General features: G+C 46.9%; 1 protein-coding gene across 3 annotated transcripts; it reads right to left on the bottom strand.

Annotated features, from left to right (window-relative positions):
* Positions 1–383: 383 nt before the first annotated feature.
* Positions 384–14,250, bottom strand: EIF2B5 (eukaryotic translation initiation factor 2B subunit epsilon). Of its 3 annotated transcripts, none has more exons than XR_014933597.1 (16): positions 14,082–14,250; positions 12,902–13,026; positions 12,029–12,214; positions 11,763–11,940; positions 10,948–11,028; positions 10,110–10,187; positions 9,723–10,035; positions 9,445–9,590; positions 9,040–9,178; positions 8,674–8,772; positions 7,904–8,011; positions 7,278–7,368; positions 6,358–6,545; positions 4,139–4,264; positions 2,603–2,713; positions 384–1,814 (listed from the first exon to the last, which is right to left on the bottom strand). XR_014933597.1 is itself a non-coding variant. In XM_015871867.3 (16 exons), the coding sequence occupies exons 1-16, from the start codon at positions 14,232–14,234 to the stop codon at positions 1,749–1,751; spliced, it is 2,124 nt and encodes a 707-aa protein (XP_015727353.2). In that variant the 5' UTR covers positions 14,235–14,250; the 3' UTR covers positions 384–1,748. The 3 variants fall into 3 exon arrangements, 2 of the variants coding, with proteins under 2 accessions (XP_015727353.2, XP_085369771.1); XM_015871867.3 differs by having other exon boundaries at positions 6,422–6,545; XM_085513645.1 differs by lacking the exon at positions 4,139–4,264 and having other exon boundaries at positions 6,422–6,545.
* Positions 14,251–19,611: the final 5,361 nt, after the last annotated feature.

Below are 19,611 nucleotides of genomic sequence, written 5' to 3'. Positions count from 1 at the left end.
GGGCAGCGTACACCGTGACCCCATACACCGTGACCCCCATACACCGTGACCCCCATACACCGTGACCCCCATACACCGTGACCCCCATACACCGTGACCCCCCCATACACCGTGACCCCCCATACACCGTGACCCCCATACACCGTGACCCCCCATACACCGTGACCCCCGTACACCGTGACCCCCCATACACCGTGACCCCCCATACACCGTGACCCCCCATACACCGTGACCCCCCATACACCGTGACCCCCCATACACCGTGACCCCATCCCGCAGCACAACGTGCGCATCCCCCCCTGCGGCTTTGTGCCCCCACTCTGAGCTCAGCCCTGCTCAGCAAACACACACACACACACACACACACACAGAACCAAGCGGGCCAGCATCACCAGGACCGGGTTTATTTGCTCCCTGAATTCAATATTGGCCGATACAGAAAACTCAGATCCCGTTCCCCCAACGTTTACAAAGCTCAGTTTGCACTGTCAGAAAAGAAGCAGTTATTGTGCACAATCCTGGTGACACTGAGTGCACAAGGCGGCCCTGCAGCATCGGTTTGAAGAGGCAGCACCCCCGGCCTCCTGCACCCAGCGCTGTCCCCTCACTGACATCAGTGGCACCGTGGAACGGCCAAGTAAAGATCCTGAGTGGGCAGCTCCAGTGCGTGTTCCCCCTCCCTCTCATGGGCTTTATTCCACGCTCCTCCTGAAGGGGCAGAGGCAAGGTCAGCATACCCAGTTTATCATCCACCTATGAACAGAGGCTGCTCCTGAAAGCAGCTGGTCCAGCCGGTGCCCACAGAGTAAAACACAAGTGTAGCTGTGCAGCAGGAGGAGCCAGGCATCTCTGATCTCTTTGTATTAAGAGACAAACCAACAAAGGAACAGACACCTCTAAAACAATGTGTCTGCTAAGCTGGGGATGTGCAGAAGGCAGATTGCACCTAAGATGTAATAAGTTATACAGCATTTCACTGAGCAATGTGCATCTGCTATTAGCCAACCCCATAAGGGGAGCTGAGTGGACACCAGCCATCCCCTGGTTCTAAAGAAGGTGGAAACACGTGGTATTACCAACTCTGCTGTGCAGATCCTAGCACAGCAGATGGTAAGAGGTTCTTCCCTTTCATAAAGATCACGGAAACACCTTCTGGACTGCAAAGTGCCTTGGGCATCCTGAGACAACTCACTGTATCTTCTCAAGGCACAGGAACCCTCGAATCCCAGTCCTGCACTCCAGACCCTAATCCACACGCTTCTACTCACCAACCTTGCCAGCGTCTCTTCAGCAGTTCTCTTAGCTCCAGAAGCAATAATGATTCCCAGTAACTTGGCTGTATGGCCGCACTCTTCCACAACCCAAACAGTTTGATTTACAAGAGTGTTGTATGTATTTGCATCTGTTTTCTCCCTTTGCATTGGTAACAAGGAGTTCCCAAATCATAGCTTATAATATACCCTATCCAGGCTCCACAGGGATTCTAGATGTCACTGCCTCCTGCTTTTCCCGTTATTCTTTTTACACTGCGCTGCAACCATCCAACACTATGTGCCACTAGGCAAGCAAGGGAGGCAGAGAGGAAGGGAAGTGGCAAAGTTGGGAATGCACAACACAATTAGTGATGGGATTGTCAGTCACTTTGATGTCAAGCCCCACATCTACACACCATGCACTGGCACTGATCTTGCCCTGCCCACTCAGCCCAGAAAGGCAGTGAGTGCCTCTTCTCATGCCAAGTCACCATGTCAGTCTTGGTCGCCGTCCGACGACTCTTCTTCTGCCTCCTCCAGCCACTGGATGAACTTCTGAAGCTGCAGACAGAATGAAACGTAACTGGGTCACAATTGACAAGAGAAGTGATAGCAGCACCTCAGCTAAGGCACTGGAAGCTCTGCCAGGAGAAACCTATTCCATCACTGACTGCTATAAACAGGCAGCCTGTTTTTACCTTGAATAACCAGCTGAAAGCATTGCTGACCTATACCATGAGTTGACTTTGCAAAGACTTTAAACAAAGCTGCAGTTCCTCAGATTGCTTTCTTCCCTTCCTCCTCTTACAGATCCATGAAGGACTGCGACAAGGCTCAGCCAAACTGCAGCATAAAATTCTGTCTGAAGGAGGGGGATGTTATAGACTCCTTTTGCAACACAAGCTAAATGAAACCACTCAGCACTGCAGATGCTTAGAAATATATGCAAAGGTGCCGGTGAGACAGGAACGAAAGCTTCAAAGGAATTGCATGGGGCCAGCAAACAGGGCATTGGCCTAAAGCCCATTTCAAATGGGTGTTGCCTTAGAGAAACCATGCTGCTACTCTAGAAAGCACAGGCCTCATGCTACAGAACCCACTAAAAACAATGCTCCTCTCCTCCGACCTCCTGTCTTCATCACAACAGGATGCTTACAGCAGAATGCACAGAAATATAAATTCTGGACTGCAAAGTTGCACTGCTCAGCATTCAATACACTGGTGCATTACTGGCCAACCATGCAACGGCAGCTGCACTCCACAGAGGGTGACAGTGGCATTGAACTCAATTCTGCAGTTCCTTCTAGCAGCTGTTGCAATAGACACACACACAAACTCCTGGGACTTACCCTCTGGTTCTTACGAAGCTGCTTTCCCTTGTCAGATGTGTCCCGCAGAGCGAACCAGTTGAGAATTACATCTTCTTCCAGAATTTCCAGCTGGTAAAATGTCATCAACACCTGCATCAATTAGAAAAGAACGAGGCTCTTTATGAACTCTTTTGGGATGAGCTCACGTCCAAGCTCTAAGTCTGCATGTAATTTGTGGCTCCAGGCTCCACCTTTAACAGAAAACAACCCCTTTTTGTTTATTTTGATGTTAAAAATAACTTTTTTCCCTATTAAGCTTTACGCTCCTGATAGCTGGGCTCTATGACACGTGATGAGTCAAAGCTCAAGCCCCATCAGCTTCAGCTCTGTGGTTGCCCACAGCTCTCAAGCATACCCTGCAACAAGAGGCCAGAGAGGGCGTCATCAGTTCAAGACGTTCCTTTGGTTCTCTTTTTAAAGCACTGAAAAGCCCATCCACAAAATAGATCAGACCTGCCCCAGGCTCCTTCTTCCTGACAGTTCTCTCTTAAAAGTGCCTTATGGCAGCTGTCAAAGCAATTGGTCATTTGACAGCTCCAGCTCCTGCACAGTGCAGTGAGGGTAAGATGCAATCATTCTTTCTCAGGGTGCCTTTGTGCTCTGGCAAAGCGGGCACTTTGCAGTTCATCTCCTTTCGGCAGAGCACTGACAAAGCTGGCTGCCAGCTCCCAACATAAAGTGTCACTTCAATTCTCAGCCTCCAGGGAAGCCCAGGCTCCTAGAACAATGGACACGTGCCAAATAATTGCTATAATTCAATGACATTTTGGCTCACCAAACATCAGGGTTTTGGCTCTGACCCATGCTAAGTGCTTTGCCATTAGCCAGAAGCTCTGCTAGCTGAAGTTTGGATTACTCTTTTTTGGTAAATCAGGAGTTAAACAGACCTTATGAGAATTCTCACAGAAGAGACAGAGGCTTCCTGAGACAATGGTATGGGAAAAAAAACCCTTACAATCTAAATCAAATACTCTCAGTCTGAATGGGCAGAGAATGTATGGACAAAATTCTTGTAGGTAGGACATACTGAAAACTCTAAGGAGCAGGGAGATAGGTAATAATAAATAAGCCTCATGTCAGCTCCTCCTTATTCCCAGTTTCACAAGTAGGTCAGCCACAATTATAAATTCTTTTCCTATTCCCAGCATTGCTTGTTTTGCACTCTGAAGTAGCATAAATCATTTGCAGCTAGATCTCAGGCACCACAGATAGACAAAGAGGTGAATGGCCTCGACTCTCCACACAACATCACACAAAGGCACCTAGGTTAGAAGCTGCAAAGTAACAGCTCAGTTCAGGCTTCAAGCCAGTATTTAATAATTACCCTCAGCTGTGCTCAGAGTCACATGCAGCCAAAAAAAACCCAATTGTTACAGCTAGATTTTCTATACACACTCTCCAACTGAGACCCCAGTTTTCTCTCCTCTGGAGCAGACAAGCTGATGATGTGAACAAAATGCATTTCATCACAACTGCAGCAAAAACGAGTCCTCGGATCTGGGAGCGGATACTCACTTTAGCTATTGATGTACAAAGACTGTCGTGTTCCAAGAAGAATTCCTCAATGGCAAATAAGGCATTCAAGTGATCTGACGAACGTTTTATGTAGTTCTTAAACAACGGGGTCCAGTTCTTCAACAGCTGCAGGGAGAAAGCACAGAAGTGTTCCTGAGCTATGAGATGGATGTGTGTGCTCAACCCAGCCTCTCAGCCGTGCTGTGCTGAGAAACTGACCCAGAAAAGCATTTTACAAAACTCTTCAGTCAACCAGTTAATGCACTTGCCCTCCTCTGTCCATTAAACAGATGTCTGCTCACATGAGATATAATAACAAGACCTGGTTTTACCAAACAACCTTGAGAACATATTAGTGTTCTTGGTTTTGATTCCCTGACTGGAATACTGGATTATCACAATAAAGATGTTTAACTGAGACTTTACATCACCTCAGAGCAGACTGATACAGAACGGTTTGTACATGCTCTCAAGCATCCCACCAAAAAACAGCTAACATTTTAGTGGAACTTTCTTTTGAAGCAGAAGAGCAAATAACAACAAAGAAGAAAAAGAGAGTGCCAAGAAAATTACCAGCTTCCATGTAAGCATTTTTCATTGTTACATCCATTTGTTCCCTGAATGCACGATCCCATGCTGTGTACCCTTACATGATATTACAGAGAGGAAGGATCCCTACCAGAAACCTGAAGAGATGCACCATAGATGCTGGCTGCTGGGCAGTAGTGCAAACACCAGCCAGCTCAGCAATTACTAATACTTAGATTTGAGAAGCCCAAGCATGAGCTTGGTGAATTGCTAAAATTGCCTCCCCTAGATCTTTTCAGACACTCTCACCTACATAACTTTACTTGATACTGCTTTGGTGACAACAGAAGCACAGCAGCTTCAGCCACAGTCACCCAGGGTGTACCTACAGTCTGGGAAGGGTCATGTTTTCTGTACTTTCTCTGCTTTACAACATGTACAAGAGCCAAACAAGACAACTGGCATAACTTCAAATTGGGCAACTATCTCTCAGACCTCTACACCTCACCTGAAAAATACCCACAGGCATATCCTTTACCTGATGGTCTTAAACTGTTGCAACACTGAGGAGCTTCATATTCAGGAGCCATACTGTGGTTTCAAGTCAAATCATACATCATAACTATGGCATTTCTACAGTTTCCCCATCTGAGCTGTCTGAGACTGCTCCACCATTGCTATTGCACAAACAACCCATCTTCCTTTAACATCTCCTCACCAAAACTGAGCTACAAGGAGGGTAAGAAATGTGATTCAATTCTCCAAAACTCGGTAGGCTTCCAATATTCAAGACTCTCACAATTCAAATATTCCCATCTCATACAAAATAACTTTGCCATACATAAGCTGTTATAAGCATATCTCAGCCTGATAGAACTACTGACTGAGGCCACTTTAGCTGCATAGCTACAAACTCCAGTTATGTTTTCACTATGCACTAACCCACACCAAGCGTGGCTTGGACTCTTAAGATGTAAGTATCAGTAACTTAAGGGACTGTACTTCTTACCAACTAAGCAACTGCAAGTTGTTCACTGCTCTAAGAACCTTGGTGGCCATTCTTTAAACAGGAGCATTTGGAGACTGTGAGCCTCACGTCTATGCCTAGGAAGATTATGCAGCAGATCTTCCTGGAATTAAGGAGCATGTGAGATGTGCAAGTAATCAGAGACAGCCAGCACAGCTTCACCAAGGGCTGATCATGCCTGATCAGTCTGTTGGCCTCCTACGATGGAGTGACAGCATCGGTGGACAAAGAAAAGGCAACTGATGTCATATATTTGGACTTATGTAGGGCCTTTGACATGGTCCCACACTACTTCCTTATTTCTAAATTTTCCAGTGCTTTGGGAAAGAGCCTATTGGGAGACAAGAGCTCCCTGCTGCCCCAAGGAAAGGACTTAGGGTTGATTGGAATCTGGTTCCCGGAATGCAGCCCCATAAAGACAATTCTATCAGTCCCTCTCTGATCTCTTCTACAAATTACACATTCTACTATCACACAGAAGATAGGCAATAATCAGAGGTACTGAAGTAGAGCTCCTCACACCTGCAGTCTGAATAGAGTTCTATCAAGCAGGTACAAAAATGTCAGCTCATTTTTACTTCTTTAGAAGACAAAGAAGCTCACAAACCTGAGGAGTTCAAGTGGCTTCAGGCTTAAGAAAAAAGACTTATCAACCAGGAAGTACCTCAGGCAGACTCCTACACACCAGAAGACAAGCCCCAAGAAGAGTCAAATGGAGCAGCACTCACAGGAAGTAATGCTGAGAAATACTTCTGGGAGTCCAGGTTTGCATCCAGCTGATGTAATGGGAACTCCAGAATCACTTTACTGAGCACCTGCATCATCTCATTCAGACTGATGTTATATGCATACCTGCAAGGAAAAAGACAAAAGAAACCATCCAACAAACAATCCACAGAACCTTATCTTTGCAGATTACGGTTCCTCACAGGGACATAGTGGAAGACATAAGTCAAATCTTCTACTCTTTGTTTTTTTTCAGGTTGTCACACTCCCTTCCTTCCCTCCCCGCCTTGTGTAAGACCAAAAGTCCTGAAAATCTGCTATCAGAGAGGAACGAGCTGCAGCAGGGACAGCACCCTCATGTTTACTAGAGTGCTGCATGAATACTGTTGCGCAAAAGAAGGAAAACAGGTTCATATTCAAGAAACATTAGGTAAAAGGCACTCTGATTATATGTTCCAGACTTGCTGCTGTATAAAGGCAGTAGACAAGCCACACCGCAGCAGTTTCAGCTGCAGGCAGCTGGTTGAGCGCTGCAATGCAAAGAGCTGCAGTTCCTACATGAACCTGCATGAAATTGGTGCTAAGAATTGGCTTGCTCTCTCTTTTGGTCCATAGTTACTAAACAGTAATTCCACCTCCTCCTACAGAAATGGGGCTAATAGAGCTTAATGACTGAGGAAGCTACAGATGCATTATGACTGAACGTTGGTGGGAGTTAATCTCTGATCTGCATTTCTCCTTCTGCAATAATCTATATGCAATAATTAAACGTGAATATCCATGTGATTTCTCCTCTTTCTCAATCTGCTGACAAACACAACTATTCAGAATACAGTATCTTCATAAGGGGACACTCACTTGAGAGAGTTGATTTCCAGGACCAGGTTATCACAGGAAATGTTTTCTTCTTCACCCCTCTGTAATGTACCCAGAACCTCATTCTGGAAAACTAATAGAAGAAAGGACAGGTAGTTCAACAGGTCAAGGAAAAACACATTCATTCACATGGCCTCAACAAAGGAAGTCTTCTGATACAGAAATCTATTTGCTCACCGTGTGTTTGCATAAATCCACATCAAGGATACTTTAAAATAGTGGCAGAATTCAAATAAAGGAAGAGATCTGACAGGTATCATTGATCTAACCAGGCAAACCAGTACAAATCTATTCATCTTCACAATCTTTCAGAGCAGTTTTTATTGTACGTTTACAATCAATCCTTTCCTATTCAGGAAAACCTCACATTCCCTCACCTAAAGACATGAATTCAAAGCTAGAATTAATTTCCTTCAGGCAGATTTTTTCAGGTGAAAAAGGTGAGTTTTTCTTTCCTCATTTAGTCTAAATCCATTTCAAACCCACATTAACTTCACAGAACAAACCAAACAAAAAAATAAAGCATATCTGCCAAAAGAGGCAGCTACTACAAGAAAGTGATTGAGCGCAGTAGCAGTAAGCGTGTTCTCAGCAGCCCCATCTCTCACCTTTGATGTCATCTAGCTGAGGGGATGCTGCCCGGCTGTCTGGCTCCTCAGAGCCCATGCTCAGGTCGCTGTCTGACTCGCTCTCTTCTTCTGAAAACATAGCTGGGCCTGATGAAGAAGACACGGTATTCAGTGCTCAAAAGCTGCAGTTGTCACATGAGTGAAAAGCCAGGTGTCGCAAAAAAACCAAACAAACCAGAATTCACAATTGAATCAGCAACTATCTGTCCTTGCAAGGAATACTTTACTTACAGGTCCAGATGGTTAGAATTGCTGCAGAGGGAACACTACAGCTGGCACTGGGACAAGGGGACTTTTATTTAAGAGTCCGCAGGCAGACAGCAAAGGACAGGGACAGAAGCAAATGCATCTCATGCAGACTGCTGACTCATTATAGAGCTGTGTCAGCACTCTGTCACCAGCTGGAAGAAAACCAGAACCCAGGACAAAGCCTGTCCCCTCTATGGGAAGATCCGGCAGCCCGTGGTGTGCCCTTCAGAGAACAGACAGCTGTGTGCACATTCATGCAGGTGAACCATCTTTCGCAGAGCACAGGGAGAACCCAGCCCATCACCTTCTATGCAACTTCTCATATCCACACACAGATACATTATCTGGAAGCCTGAATGCTTCATGAACCCCAAAGCCTTATCCTGAGAACTATAATCAGTGTTCCATTCAGCAAGTTTGCCTGACAATGAAAGTCTGTCTGTCCATCCCCCCCATTAACCACACACCATCCCCATTAACCACACTAAACTCCTTCTCACCCCATAGACTCTGTCTCTGCTCTTCATCATCCTCATTTTTGTCATCTGCTTTCCAGAGGTAGCCTCTGCCTTCTGAGCCTACATCCTTCTTGTTGTAACCTGAAAAAGAAAAAACAATTAGAGGGGAGGTTTACCCATAAGCAGGTCCAATACCAGTGTATCTTAAATACACTGGTAAAATTCACATACTGCTGCTCCTAAACACCCTATATCAAGAGGAAGCTGGGGTTCCCCCAGGTGCATACAGTTGTCAGCTTTTAAGTTCCTGCCTGCAACTGCAGAGTATAGAAAGAGAAAAGGTCCCCAGAAGGTGGAGAGTGAAGTCCTTTGTACATCCCAAGAGCATGAAGCCAGAAATGCTCGTACCTTTCAGCTTCACTTTGCTCTCCTCCTTGTTCACACCGGAATCATCACTGAACTGGTCGTCATCCTCCTCCTCCTCATCTGGTGGGTGCAGAGAGATCACTGTGCCCTCTGAAAGAGTGATGTCAGGACCAACAACTACCTGAAAAACATGTGCAATGTATCTCAGTGAAGTAACATACCCTGACCAGGAGGGAGGATAGCAGCTCCAGAAATGCTATTCCAAGGGAGGATAAGAAAAACATGAAGACAGCACTGCTAAACCACATATCAAGCTACCCTAGCCAGTGTCTTTGAAGGAGGAAAAAGTGGGAGCAGCAACATACCATCACCTCTGAGAAAATGCCTGGAATAGCCCTGTATTCTGGCGTGGCCAAGGAAAGCAAAATAAAAACAAACATATATCACCTGTGAGGAGAGGACACAGTGAGGTTTCAGCTTCACTTTCTCCTTCACTTCAGCTTCATCACAGATAACAGAATGGTGGATCTGCACATTATCTGCTATGTGTACTCCATCCCAAAGAAAAGCTCCATCCAAAGTGACTTCATCACCTGTTACACATCAACAAGTACAAATACTCTGAGCAAGGTAGACTGCTATTCTCCTACAGTATTAAGTTCACTAGTAAATGTCTTGTGCCCTTATCTGGCATGCCGTACACAGCCCCCCATTCTCATACTCACCTATCCTACAGTTCTGCCCAATAACACTGTTCATTATTGAGCAATTGCTGCCAATGACTGTTCCCTGCCCAATGAGTACGTTCTCTTTCAGCATGCTGCCATGACCGAGGCTAACGTCCTCTCCCCGATAAATGTTGTGTTTAGAATGGGTATAATTCTGATTCTTGTCATCAGTGAAGTTCATCTCTGGAGTCAAAGGATAAACCCAGCGCCTGATGATGTCAGAGCACACAGCTTCATACATTAGTAGGTTGCATATGTGAGCACCATACTCTTCTGTCGTTACGTGCATATGGATTTGGTTCCCCAGGATCTGGAAACAGGATATATCAGAGGATTCTCTAGTCCAAGGTAACAGGATCTCCCTTGTAACATTCCTCTCCTTACCTCCTCGTTCACTAACAGACCACGCACAAAGTCATCTCGTGTCTGGTAGTCAAAATTGTCTGTGAAAAGCTCAGCCACCTGTCAGGAATAAAATGTAAGGAAGTAATGTAATTACAGAAGAAGTGACTAGGGAAGTCAGTTAATCGATGGCTACTCAGTGGTTCTCAGAGAGATGACCTACATGTTATAGGAAAGTAATGCTCTTGCCTTGAATAAAGCTTTGATTCCTGCTGGTAGGAATGCTGACCTTCCCATCTCTTCCTCCTATCTTAGGCTATGAACAAATTCTATTTTTCAGAATAAGTAAAAAACACCTTTAGCCCCTCCAAGCTCTCCACCCACCCTTGCTTTGTAGTTTTATTTCCAAAGCAAAGCTTGAGACCAGCCTTTTAAGATTTGGAGGAAATACTACAAAGCCTAAGTGGAATAAACCTGACTCTTAGCTTAACATGGCACTAGCTTTTAAGTACAAACGCTTTCCCAGCATAGCCATCACCTCTGCTCCACAGACCTGACTTCACTCCAAGTGAAACTTCTTACTTTCCAGCATGGTATCATTTCATGCACAGTTATTCAGTCTAGTGATGCACGTACTGTTTAGCTCTGCCTGGGCTTGAGCATGGAATGTCACACAGACTGAGCTCTTGCAGTCAGCACAGCTGTGACACAAAATCCTACCTCAGTCACTGAGCATGGCTTGGAGTTCTGGTTTCCAAACTCTAGTTTGTAGTCTAGACTCTAGTCTAGAACTAGTATATCAAAAGCACTCTCCACCTATCAGCAGTGCAAAGCAAGCAATGCCAATTGAATTTTGGACCCTCTGATGGACAGAACTCACCTGTGGAGAACAGATGCTGATGTGACAATCCAGCAAGTCATGGCGCACCTCAACATTCTCAATAGAGTTCTGAAACAGACTCTGAAAGATAAAAAAAAATCAGATGATCTGAGTGTCTCACTCGGTACTGAGCCCCTAAAGTCTTCTACAAGCCAGAAGTATGATATTGATTGAATTCTTGAACTAGGTGCTGTTCTGGAGATCAAAGAAGTCTACAATCAACACTGAGACACAAGCTCAGCAGGCACAGCCAGGTGCACACAGCTGTGCATCAGTCAGCAGGGACTGCCCTCATCTATTTATCTCACTGGAGAAAATACCTCCACAGATATTAACTGAGCACTTACTACATTATTAACAGAGCCCATAACCTTTCTGAGGAAACAGTACAGATAGAAGAGGTGAGTAGTAATACAACTTCCATCTCCTGTAAGAGATACAGTATCAGTATTGCTTAGAAATGGACTATGTATGGCAGTAGCATAGGAGCTCCATATACTATTGTCATACACAAATGACCTGTCAACACAGATCATCCATCTCCTTCATTTCATGTAGCAGAAAGGATTCAAGCTGAATTCTGAGAAATATCTGCCCCATCTTCAAATGCTGAAATGAGTCCCAGCACCATTTCATCAAGCCTCAAATAAAGTTAAAGGGAAAAAAAGTCAGTTTACCAAGAGTTACTTCCTATCATCTGCTCCTCCAAAGGAAGCAGCAAGAACAGTTTCCCAGCCCTCACTCAAGGAGGATTTCCTTGGGGTGGGCTGCTTCACTACTGCAGCCCTTTTCCACCCATCAGCTTCCAGACGCACCATAGGAAAGCGGAAGCGTTTCAGCCCCTGGGTTCTCTGATAGTGAAGGACACGGTTTGTGGCACTGTCCATAGCAATAACAATGTCATCCTCTTTGCACCTGGCATGGTGACCAGGTGAGGACTCCTTAAAAATCATCGTCATCACAGAAACATTCTTTTCCATCTTACGACGTAACCTGGAAAAAAAAAGAAAGAGGACAACTTTAAAAATCACTCTTCAGACAGACAGAGCCCAGACAAGCACAAGCTTCTTTCAGCACCTACTTGTGCTCTTCCAAAGCTCTGGATATATTGAGGTTGGATACCACATCCCCAGTGACAAGAATGAAGTCAGAACGAACAAGGGACTTGGCATCGACATCTCTCAGCACATCACCGAGGGAGCGGTACAGGTCTGAAGTCACAAAGCGCACCGTGTTGGGAGAGGTGTGACGGCACCACTTGGATTTTCTAAAGGACAGAAATGCATCAAAAAGGTATTAAGAGGTTATTTCTGTAAGACAATACAGGACACCGAGTTCCAGAGCGTGACACATTCAGAAGTGAATGTACAGAGAATCCCATTACAGTGAGACCTCCATCTACATGCTTAGGCACGTCCATTTATGTGCAGCAGATGAACTGAAGAACATCAAACCAAGACTGAAGCTTATGGGAATTTAAGAAACTGGACTAAAAGCCAAGTTAGACAGTGGGGAAATGAAGAACGTTACACACAGCCCAAAGTTTTTTCTCTGAAAACAGTCCAGAAAAGACCACATGCTTCCCTTTAGCATGCAAACCTGCAGCAAGCAGAGACAAAGGCGCTGTCAGACACACCTGCTTCCATAAGCTTCATTACACATCAAGACAGGGTGTAATGAAAGGGCTGGTACTGCAATTTACGCAGCTAGACAGGCAACTCCTGCGTTTAAATGCAGTTCTCAAACAATCATATTAAACACTGAACAAACACACTCTGACACATGCGGAATGACATATTTTGAGATGCATTAGGAGGCATTCCTTTGAAAGGCAATTTATAGCACATGGTTTACAGCAGAAGGATCAGTGCAATATAAAACCTTTAAGGTTTGCTGGAGGATAAGAAGAATACGTTCCATGTATTCCAAGCTAAAAGGGAAACAAGATTCTTACTGTAAATGCTCTTTTATCTCAGCTGACTTCCAACAGCAGAACACAAAGGTTTCTTCTACTCCAGTAGCTGTTAGGAACTCCAAGGTATAATCAATCATGGCCACATTTGCCATAGGTAAAAGAGCCTGAGAGAAAGAGACATACAGGGATCTGAACATTGTATTTCAGGAGAAGAAAGTACCTCCCAACCTCAGCAGCAGTGCCAAAAAACAAACAAAGCCATGAATAACTGCTCTATCTCCTTTCAAACAGAATATTCAGAGCGGACCTAAACAGTGGGAGCTGATTTCTGATGTTCTGTTGGGTCAGATCCTCACTTCACAATGGGAGGCATAAAGGAGGCAAAGTTTCCACATAACGAGCTCTTTAAGAGGATGTGAATGAGACCAGAAATAGAGAAAACCCCAGGATTCCAATTCCCTGACTCAGGCTTCAGCTGTCACAAGAAAAACCTGTCAGATGTGAGTGATGAAGCCACAGGAACGTGCGTGTCCGGAATACAAAAGAGTAAGAACGAGAAAAAAGACCCAAATGGATGCAAAATAAGCATTCCCTTGTCTTGGGACTCAGTTTGTGCCTTTAAACCCAGTCACTGATTTAAAATTGAATGTCGTCTTACTGCTCTTAACTCTTTTTGTTCATTGTTTTGTTCGAGCCTTGACGCAATGAGATTAATTATGACTATAGCAGACATTTAATTAGCAAATGAGCTCGTGTGCAGCTCAGACCTGAGCTCTATGGACACTCTTTCCTTCAGCACACGGTTTTCTGATCCACTGAAATGCTTTCCCCATCCGTTTTGCTGTATTATTCCACTCATTACCGGCACAACGAAGATGTCGCTTATTCACAGAATCACAGAATGACCCGGGTTGGAAGGGACCTCAAGGATCATGTAGTTCCAACCCCCCTGCCCAGCAGGGCCACCAAACATACACATTTACTACATCAGGTTGCCCAGGAGACCCCATAGATCCCCATAGAGGCCCCATAGACCCCATAGATCCCCATAGAGACCCCATAGACCAGGTTGCCCATGGCCCCGTCCAACCTGGCCTTGAACACCTCCAAGGACGGGGCATCCACAACCTCCCTGGGCAGCCTCACAGCAACCCGAGCCACACCGGGTACCGGCACCATCCCGGCGGGGCAGCGGGAAGAGACAAGAGGGCTTCCTCACCCGCGGACGGTCTTTGGAGATAGGGAAGAACCGGCGGTTGAAGCTGTCGGCGACCAGCACGGCCTGGAGGGGCGGCGGGGGCTCCTCCTGCGGGTCGGAGCCTCGGGCCGCACCAACGCCCGCACCACGCTTCGACGAACCGCGGGCCGCCATCTTCTCACGCTGCCACAGCCCCAACTTCCGCTTCCGGTCTGACGGAGGAAGTAGCTACGGGAATTCGGAGGGCTCAAAACGCGAGAGGCGTGTGCGGGCGGCGCATGCGCAGTGCTCACATCTGGGCATGGTAATTGTGGCTATATCTAGTATATGTGGCGTTAGCTGCTCTATGTGGCTATAGCTGCTCTATGTGGTCGCTTCAGAGCTGGCCCCGGTCAATCCCTATGGCTGCATCTGAAGCAGTGTGGTCAGCAGGTCGAGTTATCATCACCCTGAGCAACACCTCAACAGCCTTCAATGGGCTCTGAGTGAGAAAAGATAGTGATATAGAGAAAAGATAGTATCAATACACCATATCTTTCCACCAGCTGAACTGCACATCAAGGACCGCTTTAATAGAAGCCAACCCTCCCTCCATGTCCTGAAGGACCTTGCAGTATTGGATAATCCCTGCTTTTCCCTTAGCTATTAAAACGTGGCGCCACCTGCCCCCAGGTACTTGTGACTGTGCCCCTGCTGGGCTTTATGTACCTTGTGACTGAGCTGCTCGAGCTTAGAGAGTGGTTTGAAACAAAGCAGCGAGGATGGACACAGCGAAAATCCAATGTCCCTGGACAGCTGCCCTGGAGACATGAATTGTCCCCATTCTAGTCAAAAATAGGTGCCTGCGTCCCCGTGGGAATCCTGTTGGCAAAGCAAAGGAGCCAAGCCTTGAAAAATGGCTCCCAGATTGTTACAGCTTGAGGGATTAACTGAGATGTGGATCTGTCATTGCCTGAGGGCAGCACAGCACCTTCCTGCCTGCCTTTGTAGCATTAAGTGTATAAACAGCATCGGAAATCAGGTCTGACCCAGCCTGCACAGCCGCTGCTGCCCATGTTGAGAGCAGGCACACAGAACTTGCAGATTATCTGTATAATTGCATCCTGTTCTCTGCAAATGAGGCAAATTTGAGGCAGGTTTCCAAGACGTCGCCCTGGTAAATCAGCAGGAGCAAAGGAAGGCAAATTGATGTCATTGCTAATGAATTCAACTCCAAATTCAACCTGATCATTATTGCCTAGGCTTTGTATGCTTCCCATTGGTGTCAGTGAGGACCTGCAGGCCGGTAGCACTCACACCAAACATTTTCTGAAAGCAATATAATTGTAGTAGAGCTTTTATAATTGAAATTAATTGGGCAGGAGGTGGAAGGACCCACAAACTGTAGGGCTTTCTTTACTCCTTCACCCCTTAGAGCATCATGGAGCAGCATCCAGCAGCTCTGGGAATGGTGAGCTGTGGGGATGCTCTGCTTTCTGGAGCATCCTCCTTCCAGCCTCCACCCCTACATGGGTCACTTCTTTCTCCCTCCTCTCTGATCACTTGGTAACCTTTCTCCCTGTGTAGAAGATGCTCTACAATGTATTGCTAAGCCTTGTCAGGCAGCTCCAGATCTGATCCTATCTTAGGGGGAGCTGTGTCAGGGGATCCCAAGGATGGTGAGACTCACAGAGAGGAGGATGACGGGAGGTCTGCATGGAGGAGCCGTGTATATAGCACAGGACAGTTTTCCCTTCACTAGATGGCACATTCTGCCTGGTGGCCAATACATGCAGGGCACTTGGTACAGGGTGTCTGTCACCAGGACCAACCTGGGCTTACTCAGTGGCTGGTGTTTGTTTGCCAGGTATAGAGAGTGGTCCACCTACCTGAGCTGCCCCAGAGCTGCTGCTCCTCCCCCTTCAATAATGAGCAGCTGATGGGCCATGCTTCCAGCTTCCAGCTCTCCTGTGGTCTGGAACAGCTCTGTTCCTGACTCAGGTTTTGCATGAGCACCAAACCAAGTCTTGCAGGTAAAAAGAGACCTGCAGAACACAAGTAGGTCAGCAAAGGTGAAGCCCAGACTGACTCTGCTCTGTGTCCCAACCCTCCCACACCCTGGGCTCCAGCCAAGCTGGCAGCAGGGACATTGACTCACGGGCTGTGCCTTGTTCTTTGCTCTTTCGTCCCCTCTCCTCTGTTTCTCAGAAGCAGGTTTCTACCAGATGAACTGCTGGGCTTCCTCCACTCTTAGCATCCTGCTGCTCCTTTGTTGGCAGCCTTGAAATGTGGAGAAAAAGACAAGCCACCCAGCCATCACCTTCTGGGGTTGTCACATACCACAGGATGCTGCTGGCAGAACTGCTTGTAGCTTTTTCCACTAGCAAGGTGCTGAGCATCATTCACCCGCCAATGGGCAGGATGCACCACTGCTACCACAACTCCCTGCATCTCAATTGCCCTCAGCTTGACTGAGCTGTAGGGTACATTGCCCTGCATAGATGAGTTTCCAACCCTTTACAAGCACTGCTCCAAACCCTGCAGTGTTCTTGCTTTCTCCATGTGGTCTCAGCCAACAACAAACTCCTAATTTGGCTCTTGGGCAAAGCCTGTATGATGGGACGCCCTGCCTCATCTCATAGGATGTTCCTTCCATCAACCCTCACCAGCTGCTTTCCCAAGGAGCAGCAGTTTTGGGTGACAGTACTCACATCCAGCTGACAAACAGACTCGTGCAGGTAACCGTGCTCTACCTGGTGTTCTTCTGACCCTGCTGCTTGTGCTTTGGCTCCATCCTTTGTTGATTCACCTTGCTGGTCACTCAGAGACTGACAGGGCTCCAGGCACAGGCTCCTCCTCACTTCTCAGCAAGGACACCCTGTCTGGTGGATATGAGTCAGCAGCCATCTGGCTTTGGCAGATGCTCCTGGAGGCAGCCACCCCGTGTGACCCCAGAGGCTGCTCAAGGCTGAAGAATAAGATGGGTTTCCCATCAGGGGGACGCAGCTGGAGCCATTATGGGAACCAGTGCTCCCAGTCACGGGGAGGAGGATTTCCTTTGCACAGCGCTGGGAGATCACTTTTGGGGAAGTGGTCAGACCACGAGTTGAGGGGTTCCCCCTGGGTCTGAAGGCACATGAATCCTGTTTTCTCAACACACCCTCTTCTAGCTCTGATCCATGCAGATTCCTAAAGCAGAACAGCTTTCACCAGGCATACATGTGAAGTCATTTCAGAGAGTTTTACCCTTTGGAATTGGAGCAACAGCTGGTAGGAAGCAACCTGCAAGCTGAGCCAGAGTGAAAAAAAGCATCTTCTTTGGTGCTACAGTTGGAAAGATTAACACAGTGGAAGTATGATACAGGACTATAACAGCAAAAGAGCTAGCACAAATGGAATGGTGTTACGAAGGAAAAGAGCTCACCCATCTCTGAAGATGTAGGCTCACAGGAAAGATTCCAATCATAGAAACTTACCCAGCGGCAGCCAGTCCTTAAATGAGGTCTAAGAGAAGTGCAGCCAGGTTCCACCCCTTCAAGTTGCACAGATGAATTGCCTTCACCTGTGCTGACTGGGCTCTTTCCCCAGGTGCTTAATCAGTGGTTCAGGCCGTGACTCAACAGTTGCCATACATTTGGAAAGCCAAAAGGTCAAGCAAGACAGGGAGCTTGACAATATGGCCTTGGGACTGGAGGGATTGGCAGGGAAACGTCAGAGTGTTATGGGGACAGGGTCTGGTGACACTTGCACCATAAGAGGGGAATTTTTGGTGCCAAGTCAGGGCTACAGTGACACAGAGGGAATTCCCTGGATTTAAAGTGCCAAGATGGTTGAGGACTTCATTTGAAGAGCTGTTTGGCTGGCTCCAGCTCTCTCCCAGCCTATACTGTGTACAAATGCTGCTCTGTTCTTGCTGTTCTGTTCAGAGCTGGGGCTGCTTGCCATCTCCTGTGCAGAGGACAAGGTTTTTCCTCATCTCTCGCCTCCTCCAGGGGAGGAAAAGGCCTCCTGCAGCATCCCCTTGGAGTTCAGCCCTACTTGGAGGGGATGCTGGGGGAGAAGGAATCCCTCTGCTGCCTGCTGCAGCCCCAGATGTGTTGCTTTGGGAAGGAGGCAACCCTACTTCCCAGGCAGCCCTTTGCCAGAAGCCTTTGATCAAGGCACAGCTCCCAATGTGCTGCTCAGAGCAGAGCCCATGTTTCCTGTAACCCTTCCTTCCCCGCACAGCTGGTTTCTCTGCAGGAGAGGCGTGTGTCTCAGAGCTCCCCATCCCAGGGGCTTCATGTTTCCACCCCGCTGCTCATTTTGTTTTAGAAAAGCTTTGTGTTGGGGCTGCCTTAAGATATGGAGAAGGGGAACTTTCTCAGGGAGAGCTCTGCAGCCTGCTTCCATCACATCAAAGCCAGCGAGAGGTCACGTTATCTTGACAGATGTTGTACACTACAGATCTGGTTACTGTACTGATGTTTCCCATGGAATCACTCCAACAGTTCTTTTAGTTTGTCAGGGATATATTTCAAAATATAACGTTGCAGAAAAGCAGAAGGAAGCAGCTGATTGATGACCTTCTCCTGGCAGTGCAGAAGTGCTGGCTCAAGTTGCAGCAGTACCAAAGAAAACAGAATATGTGGAAACCAGAAAGAAATCAAACCTCTTGGGTTGTCCCTGGGAGCAGCTTCTCCATGTCCACAGCTGCAGCACTGCTTCACATGCATTATTTCTATGTCTGTTCACCCTTTGAACATGGAGTGAAGCACTGGTCAAATCACCAATCATAACATTTGATTCCTAGGCCTGGAAGTTATCAAACTTGCTTCTGGCTTGATGCTGTCACCTGAGATGAGCTGAGCTCTGCAGGGCAGGAACATGATGCTGCATGCTTGGCCACAGCATGTGCTGTAGGTATGGAAATAAGATGAGCCCAAAGGCAATGCAACCGAGCTGACTCAAGTCTAATGCAAGAAGAGCATGGATCCCTGCATGCACAGGCACAGCTCAGCTCTCCTACTGCTGCTAACAGACACAGCATCTTACCCACAGGTGAGGCTGGAGTTCAGCCAGAAACTTAGTCTGAACTGTGCCCTGTCCCTGTGTGTCTGCTCACGAGCAAAATGTGCTTTAAACCAACTCTGCTTTCCTCTGTAAAATGCTGCAAAGGATCAGAGGAAACAGAACAGGCCTTGGCTTTTTTGTACAGACAGAAGCATTGGCACCAGGATTCACAAGGCAGCACTTGGGGCTGTTCTTCCCCTCGCAGGAAGAAGAGCTGTTATTTCTGAGCAGGAGCAGATGGTGGCTGATGTTACCTCGCTCAGACAATGAGGTCTGATTGCTTGAAAATGCCAACAGGTTATTTTGCTTTCTTTCAGTTTGCCATTGGTTCAGCCTCCTGCCTTTAAGAGGAAACCTGGTGCTGCTCACTGATGGCCAAGGTTTTTCTTCACAGCAGTGGTTTGGGACCTTGCTCTACTTTTTATACGCAGCAACTCTCCTTTGCCTCTCTCACATGGTTTCCAGTAGTTGTGTCTTTTAGATGGGAAACTGAGCCATGGGATTAAGGTGTCATACATGT

This window comes from Coturnix japonica, chromosome 12 (assembly GCF_054131305.1).
Source record: "Coturnix japonica strain WE chromosome 12, WE-NBRP24, whole genome shotgun sequence".
NCBI classification, from domain to species: Eukaryota; Metazoa; Chordata; class Aves; order Galliformes; family Phasianidae; genus Coturnix; species Coturnix japonica.
This window is presented reverse-complemented; position numbering and strand designations above follow the sequence as displayed.